The 10,759-nt window shown below is 42.2% G+C and overlaps 1 protein-coding gene across 1 annotated transcript in view; it reads right to left on the reverse strand.

The window, feature by feature from the left end:
* Positions 1–10,470, reverse strand: part of LOC137267769 (fibrillin-2-like) — a 59,287-nt gene extending 48,817 nt beyond the window's left edge. The window contains exons 1-11 of the mRNA XM_067802215.1: positions 10,326–10,470; positions 9,752–9,937; positions 8,528–8,713; positions 8,228–8,413; positions 7,442–7,627; positions 6,839–7,024; positions 6,429–6,614; positions 5,758–5,943; positions 4,388–4,573; positions 3,512–3,697; positions 2,508–2,693 (exon numbers count right to left, since the gene is read on the reverse strand). Coding sequence (XP_067658316.1) covers positions 2,508–2,693; positions 3,512–3,697; positions 4,388–4,573; positions 5,758–5,943; positions 6,429–6,614; positions 6,839–7,024; positions 7,442–7,627; positions 8,228–8,413; positions 8,528–8,713; positions 9,752–9,937; positions 10,326–10,470 — 2,005 coding nt within the window. The remainder of the gene's footprint in view (positions 1–2,507; positions 2,694–3,511; positions 3,698–4,387; positions 4,574–5,757; positions 5,944–6,428; positions 6,615–6,838; positions 7,025–7,441; positions 7,628–8,227; positions 8,414–8,527; positions 8,714–9,751; positions 9,938–10,325) is intronic.
* Positions 10,471–10,759: the final 289 nt, after the last annotated feature.

The following is a 10,759-nucleotide window of genomic DNA, read 5'->3' on the forward strand; positions in this document are numbered from 1 at the left end:
TGTAATTTATTAATACCTACTTGGGTGTCCCACTTCTTCTGCATCAGATCACAGATGCAAGTTCTAATGCTAGCTTTATAATCAGAGTATGGAATAAGAAGTGGTGTCACAGATTTGTTGAGTGCTGCCTTGGCAGCAACAGCGGCCATTGCGTTACCGGAAATGCCTACGTGGCTAGTGGCAAGATTATTATACAATTAAATACTTTCAATTAAAAGTGGATGTTTAGAAGAGGTATTTTTAATAGCCTGAAGACAAGAGTGAGTTAGTGAGTTAATATTTAACGTCACATCGGCAATATTGCAGCCATATCGTGACGAGAACGATTGATTATAAAAATACAAATGAATTGCTAGCACGTACATAGCAAAACCCTGTCAACGAAGGACAGTAAAACTAACTAGAATATCACAGAATAGAATATAAAACTAGTGAATAGACCTAAAACAATGTATCTATAGAGGACAGTACAATATAAAAATGAGCTATAGGTTGCCAACAACTGAAGGTAGATCACCACCCTGAAGACAAGAAAGAGTCGGAATAGATTATATATTGTTTAGCTCCTGCTGTAAAAATAGAACTGTTATCTGGTAATCTAGAAGATATTGTTCTGGATCCAATGACAGTGACACAAGCCACAGTGCCACCGTCCTTGGACCCATCTGTAAATAAGGATTTATAACTGCTATATTTATGTTTCAGCTGATTATATTCTTGTTTTTACTGTAATTCATTCGTTTCTGATTTTTTAAATGTCGTTAATGTTAGGTCAACTTGTGGCCTAACCAACTGCCAAGAAGGAGAAGAAAGAAGACGGGAAGGAGCTATGTTTTCCAGCTCAACGCTGGCAGCGGAAATAAGTGGTTTTATTCTTAAACCAAGAAGCGGAATAAGAGAATATTTCTTATTGTATAAATCCTCATACAGAGGATTGAAAACAGTTATATGCAGGGTTTGACTCATTTGAATATAGTTTTGTTACATATTGTAAAGCTAATTTTATACGTCGCTGCTCAAGAGATACAGGCTGTCAACAGGTGAAGTTCTAAAGGCGCCAAGGCAAAGTCTTAGACCTTGATGGACTGAATCTAATAGTTTTAAGTTGCTTTTGCAGGCTCCACCATAGACGATGGATCCACAATCAAGTTCAGAACGCACGAGAGATCGATATAGATGGAGAAGGGTAGCTTGATCCCCCTCCCCACTTAGAATTGTGCTTTCAGGCATTTAGTTTTAAGTGATTTAATATGTGGTAAAAACGTTAAATGTAATCAAAGATTAGACGCAAGAACTTGGCTTCCTTCACAACTTTAATGGGCGTCCCATCTAGAGACAGTTCAGGTCTTTATGTGGTTTGTATTTACGACAAAAATGTATGCAGTTAGTTTTCGATTTAGAAAATTTAAAGCCGTTTTCAAGACATCATTTATTAATCTTGTTTAAACAACTGCAATTGTCGTTCAATGGTATGCATATTTTTACCACGACAAGAAATATTAAAATCATCCACAAATACCGATCCATCAATTGAATCGTTTAAAACTTTAGATAAACTGTTGATCTTGATGCTAAAAAGTGTGACTGACAAAATACTGCCTTGTGGAACACCCTGATCCTGATTGTAATGATCAGACAGGGTAGAACCCACACGGACTTGAAATTGTCATTTAAAAAGTTGGCAATAAATTGAGGCAATCGACCTCGCAAACCAAAGTCATGTAAATCTCTCAAAATGCCAAATTTTCCAGGTGGTGTCATATGCTTTTCAAGATCAAAAAAGATAGACACAGTGTGTTTATTAATTAGTGCGTTTTTAACAAATGATTCCAGTCGCACTAAGTGGTCGACATTTTTATCATGCGTTCCATGGTCTACTAGTTCATGAAATCGGACGATAATTGGATGGATCCGTATGATCACGTCCAGGTTTAGGTATTGGTACTACTATGGCGTCACGCCATGAAGGAGGAAAGTTACCCGATGTCCAAATATCATCAAAAATATTTAGGAGAGTTTCCAGACAGGATTCTGGTAAATGTTTCAGGAGTTGATAATGTATGTTATCAGTTATCGGCAAATTTCAGAACATATTTCAATATCAGTTTTTCTTAGATGATAAAGCCAAGTCCAAAGTTACAATTCCAAATGATATGTGTGCATTGATAAATATAAAAATACTCCATGCACAGGGCTTGGCATGACCAGCCGATTGGTCGAAGCGGGCATATTCGACCACCCGTCTAGGCGAAGTCAGGGCCAAAGTGGTGTATTGAGCAACAGGAACACGGTTGCAACCTCCTATTGCCCTCAACCACCAGGATCCCTTCCTCCACCGTCACGGGACGTAACCCACGGCAAACGGGTTGGTGGACCAAATATCCCCCCGGGTCCACTACGGGGGTGTCGGCGAGCTCTTTGCGTTACCCAGCACCCACCACGAGGTGAACACGTTAGACATATCTTTTGCAGAGAACGTTAAAATCCTTTAATTATTATTCACTTACTACACGCAGCTCCACTCCAGCCTTCATTACATTCACAGGCACAGTTCTCCTGGTTGACCTTCCCGTTGACACACTCGGTTTTACATGGGGGCTTAGTACAGTCGGCACCACGGTATCCTCCTGCACATGCACACTGACACTTGTCCTTGTCCAGAGTTCCCCCATTTGAACATGTGAGGCTGCAGTCTGGAATAGATTCAAACTGGTGCAAGGTACTGTTGCCAAACGTTACCGTAGGTGGGTGAGTGAGTTTAGTTTTACGCCGCACTGAGCAATATTCTCAGTTATATGGTGGAGGTCTGCGAATAATCGAGTCTGGACCAGACAATCCAGTGATCAACAACATGAGCATCGATGAGTAATGAGTAATGAAGTGTTGTCCAAAGCTCCCCAATTTGAACACGTGAGGCTGCAGTCTACCTAGGGCATAGGGAGGGTTAAGATCTCACCTAGTTAAGATATATATCTTAGTTATCTACACAGATAATGAAAACTGTTTCCACAGGTCAGTCAGGAATGAACAGACATTATCAAAAACCTCGAATTGAAAAAACAGAACAAAACATGAACACATATGAAATTTCGGATAAAGAGGCAACTTCTGTTTGTAAACGGTAAGATATCCACACATGACTATAGTTTTACTCTGCTTTTGGTACTATTCCAGTAATACAGTACTACCATATGCACAAGTTCCAAGTATGATATACCATACTATGCCATTTGCATCTTTAACACAATATGGACCTGTCACATCGCCGTGTCACCGATAGCTGTTGCACTGAGCAAGAACGTATCCACAAGGAGTGAGATTTGGTTTTACTAGCCCTTGACAATATTCCAGCAATATCACGACAGGAGACACCGGAAATGGGCCTCTGTATCCATTGTGGGAATGAACGCGTGGCGATTGCCTTGCAAGAGAAAACTATAACCACAAGATAGCTGTGAATGTTTCACAGTAGTACAAGTTTGTTAATATGACTGCAACATGTTATACTCACCACACTTGGGACCAGTCCAGCCTGTGCTACACACGCAGGCACAGTTCTCCTGGTTGACCTTGCCATTAACACAGACGGTGGTACACGGAGACTTGGTGCAGTCCGCACCTCTGTAGCCACCAGCACACGAGCATTGACATTTGGCCTTGTCAAGTGTACCTCCATTGCTACATTTAAGGCTGCAATCTGGAAATTTAAACAATTCATCACTTGTAAAAGTTTAGGAACTTTTTGCATGTGCTACGAAATCATGTTGAATATCAATTAGCGATACTTTCACAAACCTGTAATTATGAGACTTGTAACATGAAGAGTTTGGTTTTCATAACTGGACATGAAATTTTACATTCTGAACATGCTGATTGAGTCCTGAATTCATGTAAGAGTGGGTTGCAAGATAAGTCTCAGTTTATTAGTACTAAATGCATTTGCAGTTTATAAATGCTCGAATGCAAAAGTAAAAAAACAAAAAGAAAACAAGAAGACATATCAATCGTGAATGTATACATCTGGACTCTACATCGCAACAGTTAAATTAAGGCCACCATGGGGTTGTCACGGATGGGTTAACAACAAATGACCGATTTTAGTTTTACGCCGCACCCAGCCATATTCCAACAATATGGCGGCGGTCTGTCAATAATAGAGTCTGGACCAGGCAACCCAGTGATCAATATGCGCATTAATCTACGCAGCTAGGAACCGATGACACGTGTCCACCAAGCCAGCGAGCCTGACCACCGACTCCGATTCGTCGTCTTTTACAAATATAGTTTACTAAAGATGAAATCAAACCCGGGCCTTAAGTGAAACGAGAATTCAAAGAAATGTAAATACATCAAGCAAGGAAGACTGCTAACGGTGCAGAACACTGACCGCATTTCGAGCCACTCCAGCCTTCAGTACATTCACAGAGGCAGTTCTTCTGGTTGACCTTGCCATTGACACATTCTGTCTTGCATGGAGGAAGACTACAGTCGTTTCCTCGATAGCCACCTGAACAACTGCACTCACATTTCTCCTTGTCGAGTGCACCCCCATTTTCACATTTAAGACTGCAATCTGAAAAGAAATGTAACATGCGTTGGGGCTGGTTTCATGCGGCAGTCATACTCGTAAACTGTCGAATAGGTTAAAGAAAACTAAACGTTGGAGATATAAACAGCAATCGCATACGAATTCGGCTGAACTTAGTGATAAACATTATTTGCGAGGCCTGGTGTTCTGGGCCCTGATTGTACAACATTTCAGTATATTTGGAATGTCACAGTTACAGTCTGATGACACCAAATATAGAAAAAGTGCCAGTCGGGTCTTTTCTGCTTTGGTCAGATGAGTAAACAGGGAAGAAAATGTCAATGTATCTTCGAGAGTCCATTGTACTGCTAAAAATATTGCACGAGTAAAAGTTGCAAATAAAGTTTACTTTCATGCTGCCTTAAGGAACGGTTTTAACAGTAGGAATTGAGAACAGACCTTTGTAAGACGGGGAAAATGTTATCAAGCAAACTCACTGCCAGCAAAAATGTGGCAACGGTGGAACAAGACAAAATATGCGAGGCTGTAACAACTATTTACCGTAGAGACATGTGATGTTTTAAATGACATTTGCAATTGAACTGATTACCACAAGCAGATCCTGTCCAGCCTGTAGTACATTCACATGCACAGTTCTTTTGGTTGATCTTGCCATTGACACACTCAGTCTTGCATGGAGGTAGACTACAGTCAGCCCCTCGGAAGCCGCCGGTACAGACGCATGTACATTTGTCTTCGTCCAAGGTTCCCCCGTTAGAACATTTTAGATTGCAATCTATATAATTAAAAATTAGACTTCAGCAATTACTTAGGTCGACAGATGTAGCCAGGTGTATAAAACACCCAAATGTGTGAAAAGACTATACACGTGATGTGCATGCACTTCCAGTTTGTTCGCTAGGAGTTTAACGAAGCACTCAGCAATATTTCAACTATATAGATGCAGTCCGTAAATATTCGAGTCTGAACTAGACAAGCCAATCTTCGCAGTTGGGATACGATGTGTGTCAGCCAAGGCAGCTAGTCCGACCATCCGATTCCATTGCTTGCTTGGAGCATGAACTACTGAAGACATTACCAGCAACTGGACGACACAAGCACTTGTTTCCAGTCCAGAGTACAAATACACGTTTAATGTTCTCCCTTGGATCGTGTGAGATTATGGTTACAATGGAGATAACTGATCAGCTGAAAACTTTTCGACTTACCACATTTGGCTCCGGTCCAGCCTCGATCACACTGGCAAAGACAGGTATCCTGACTGACCTTCCCGTTGGCACATTCCGTCTTACATGGTGGTTTTGAACAGTCGACGCCCCGATACCCACCAGCACATGTACAAGTACACTTCTCCTTGTCTAGCGCTCCTCCATTGGCGCATTTTAGACTGCAATCTGATGCAAAGAATGTTCGCGTTTGGTACAAGAATTAGGTTATGTACGTACGTTTTGTTTGTTTGTTTGTTTGTGTTGAACTATAACATACTACATTATAGGTATCTGAGCGAGTTTAGTTTTCGCCACACTCGGCAAATATGGCGGCGGTCGGCAAACAGTCTCGACCAGACAATCCGATGTCATGTGTCAACCAAGTCAGCGAGCCTGACCACTCGATACCCTTCAGTCGTCTTACAGTCACCTTTTTCTGGCAAGCGTGGGTTGCTCAAGGTCTATTTTACCCCGGACCTTCACGAGACTACACGTTTTTAAATATATCCCCTTATAAGAATGAATAGGCGAGTATTGTTTTGCGCCGATTTTAGCAATATTTCAGTAATATCACGGGTAGAGGAGACACTAGAAATGGCGTGCTGCACCGCTGGCCGGCAATATGAATAATGAGTCACAATGTGATTAGAGAAGGATTTGTTCTAACTTACCACAACTCGGGCCGCTCCAACCTTCTGTACACACACACGCACAGTTCTCCTGGTTGATCTTCCCATTCACGCAGGCTGTTTGGCAAGGAGGTTTGCTGCAGTCGGCACCTCTGTATCCGCCAGCACATGCGCACTCACACTTTGCTTTGTCCAAGGTTCCACCATTCTTACAAGAAAGTTGGCAGTCTGAAAAAAAGATCTGCAGTCGTGAAAGTTTTTTATTCAAAGATATTAAGTCACAAGGTTTTGTAAACGTTGCATACCACCCTTGGGACCAAGAGCTAAAGCTCCGCCTCGAAAATTTTAAAAGCTACATTTGGTTCTCACATTTAGCTTTTTGTTCATGTGTACATGTTGTGTTTGGGCAGATATTTTCATTCTAGGCCCATATTTAAATTCAAACTACGTACCACACTTGGGACCAGTCCAGCCTTCCGTACATTCACAGGCACATGTCTTCTGGTTGACGTTCCCATTGACACATGCTGTCTTGCAGGGATCTTGTGCACAGTCAGCTCCTCGGTACCCACCAACACAGGTGCATTTACAGGTTTCCTTGTTCAAAGTGCCGTTATTGGCACATTTAAGATCACAATCTGTAACGTTAGCAAATTCAACGTGTTTGCATTCATCTCTGCTTGAATAGTTGCACCCCCAGTAAATACACACAAGTACTGGTTTATTTTCTTATTTATGACGGAATAGGGAAATGATGGTTCAATATGTGCGTGATTGACTCATTTCACACATTCAGATGATCACCATCCTTTGTCATGTCCTCATCTGTCAAGGATGACAATCTTTTGTGCCATTTTCTCTACATTTCTTATCCCGGGGAAATGCACATCTGAAAACCTTTTTCATTTAGTAAATTTACTCAATATGCATCGTCCAAGAAAACACTTCCCCAGACTGATGTTGCAACACTGTCACGCAACCAATCCATTATGCTTGGTCTGACATATTAGGTACACCTGTCGTTTTGAAATGGTGAAAACATTTGTCATACTTACCACATTTAGGACCAGCCCATCCTTTACTACATTCACAGGCGCAGTCTTTCTGGTTCACCTTCCCGTTGACACAGACCGTTTTACAAGGTGGCAGTGTACAATCTGCACCTCGGTAACCACCTGCACATGTACACGAACACTTCTCTTCGTCCAAGGCTCCTCCATTGGCGCAACTCAGCTTGCAGTCTTCGGAAAAACGACCCTTTTTTAACTTTCTTATTTACCGATTGCATGCGCCAATGTAATTTAGAAAGGCACATAAGATATTACACTAATTATATTCTCCATGTACGGATTCTAATATTTTCAGCGTCGAGTCACATGGGGCTCATGAAAGCAGCGGTGACCGGTATGCCGGGGGTTCGGTGTCAGAACGAGACTGGGTTCGCATCCCGGGGTTGGATTCTGTGCTCTTCTGTACAAAATTACATATGTCATTTAAAACGTGATTGCTGCACCGTTAAACGCGATGCTTAATACTAATAGTCACCCTCCCATTAGGTTCTGATGTAGTCTAGACTTTCCCTAAGTCCCATTAAGTCCTGCGTTTTGGGGCTGAATCAAATCAATGTTCAAAAACGTATTTCAATCAAAAACGTTTCCTCGTTACATACGCAACACGCGGGGCCGCTCCATGTGTCTTAACACTCGCACTCATACGTTTTACGCACAAGAGCATATGTATAACAGTCAGCCCTTCAACTGCACTGGAAGGTTAAAAATCAGGAGACAATATGGCTAAGGTTAAGCTGAAAATCTAAATTCGTGATACAATGACAAACTCACCACATTTGGGACCACGCCAGCCCTCTGTGCAATCGCAGGCGCAGTTCTCCTGGTTGACCTTCCCGTTAACACATTCCGTGGTGCATGGAGGCTTGCTACAGTTTGGTCCGCGGTGACCACCAACGCACGTGCATTCACATTTGTCCGCATTCAACGTGCCATTATTGCTGCACTTTCTGCCGCAATCTAAATATAGATGACAATTAACATTCAATACGTTTATGCAATAACCTTTGTGTAATGCCTATTGATGACCTAATCGTTAAGTACCCTCTGGCGTCGCACGTGAACGGAACTCACCGCAGTTTTGTCCAGCCCAGCCCTCCGAACACTTGCAAGCGCATGTCTCCTGGTCCACCTTTCCATTAACGCACTTTGTTGTGCATGGCTGTTTGCTACAATCATTGCCTCTATAGCCACCCACACATGTGCATGCACACTTGTCCTTGTCCAAGGTACCGCCATTCTCACATTTGAGGTTGCAATCTGGAGCAAGTCAGTGTTTATAACAATTTCACAATATAATACAACTGAGGGACGTGTGTGTAAGGGAGAGGGGCTTGGGTGGGGTGGGGTGGGTTGAAGGAGGGAAGTTATATTGGGAAGTTAGGAATTGGATAAGTAACGCTTAGTGTCGGTTTGTAGAAACCAGATACGCATGAGGGTATAACGCAGAGTCGAAACATCGAAACATCAAATCGTAACTATAGATTATCAAAGACAGTAAGTGTTTCAAGCAGATATGAAGCATGATTTGGGGGTGGGGACGGGACAATCACTACCAATATAATTTCAATAAGCAAATAACCAAAGATAAAAATGAGTCTTGCTGTATGGAACACTTTTCTATGCAGTCTGCACATGTCACGTGAATGTATCATTCTAGTTGATATTCAAGATGTAAAGTAATATTAACAAACTTCGAATTCGTGTTCCTTATTTCACCATCGTTGTTTATCGTGGAAATGACCATGTGTCAGAATGTCTTCATTTGGTCATTTACCGAGTAAACAGTTTACAGTTTTAACACATGACCTCACAGCATGGGGACTGCACACAGATCAATTAGGCTAATTAGTTTTGTTTAAAACAAAATTGCAGCCTCCAAAACTGAAATCCAAGATAAACTGTGCCATGTGAAATTCACGTTATGTAGTGGTACAGTTTCTGATGACAGCATCTGCGATTCGGAGTTTGGTACAAAAGCAAATTACGTCTCGTCGGGTTTCAGAGTTTAGAAATTGTATACAAAGTACATGTAAGCTTGTGTGTGCATGTATTTTCTCGTATTTCACAATGCTTTTTCAGCAAGGTTTCATGCTACAGCGTACCGTAGATACCCCATACAAATTCCCTGCCCACTAATTCTTTTTTGCAATACAAATGATGAGTGCCCGACAGGGTGAAAATGAGCGCAGTTTTGCTTGGTGCAATACAGGTTGGGTATCTTATCGATGACCTTTCGTCGTTCCAATAGCAGAAGGGAAGCGTCAAAACATTACTACATATACGTTAAAAACTCACCGCATTTCGGACCGTTCCAGCCTTCTGTACACTCACATAGACAGTTCTTCTGGTTCACTTTACCATTGACACATTCTGTCTTGCATGGTGGAAGACTACAATCGTTTCCACGGTAACCGCCGTTACAAGCACACTTGCAGTTCTCGGTGTTTAACGTGCCTCCATTTTGACATTCGAGACTGCAGTCTGCCAACATGGACAATATTGAATATGTACAAGAAAACAGTGAGTGAGTTTAGTTTTACATCGGACTCCGTAAAATTCCAGCAATATGGCGGCGGTTAGTAAGTAAGCGAGTCTGGGCCATCCAGAGATCAACAGCAGGAGCATCGATCTGCGTAATTGGGAACCGATGACATGTGTCAACCAGGTCAGCGAACCGGACCACCCGATCACGTAAGTCGCCTCTTAATACTTTTATGGCAAGCATGGATTTGCCTATTCTGCTCCTGACCTTCACGGGTCACAAGAACGTTGAGTTATCGTTGTGTCTCACCAACCAAGAACAGTCAATGACTTCCACAAAATATTCTTTTGTGTGACAATGAAAAACTCACCGCATTTCGGACCATACCATCCTTTGGTGCACACACAAGCACAGTCTTTCTGGCTGACCTTCCCATTGACGCACTCAGTCTTGCATGGGGGTTGCGAACAGTCGGCTCCACGATAACCACCTGTGCAGGTACAGGTACATTTGTCTTTGTCCAAGGTTCCATCGTTGGCACATTGAAGACTGCAGTCTAAATCGCAAGTATTGAAACCGTTCAGAAAACACAATAAAGATATATTTTGCCAAATACCTGCCAGTTGGAAATGATTTACGCCGCTGTTAGAAACATTGATTTCCAAATATATTACGGTTGGGGAACAAAACGCTGATTCACATAGTATTAATCACGAGGATATTCTTAACGAAGGCAGGCTTGGCGAGAGAGGGTCGTATTCAAGAATGCATGACACGGCGCATGCGTGCGTGTGTGGCTGCTTGGCCAGCCTAGACTTAAG

Source organism: Haliotis asinina, chromosome 16, assembly GCF_037392515.1.
Source record: "Haliotis asinina isolate JCU_RB_2024 chromosome 16, JCU_Hal_asi_v2, whole genome shotgun sequence".
Taxonomy (NCBI): Eukaryota; Metazoa; Mollusca; class Gastropoda; order Lepetellida; family Haliotidae; genus Haliotis; species Haliotis asinina.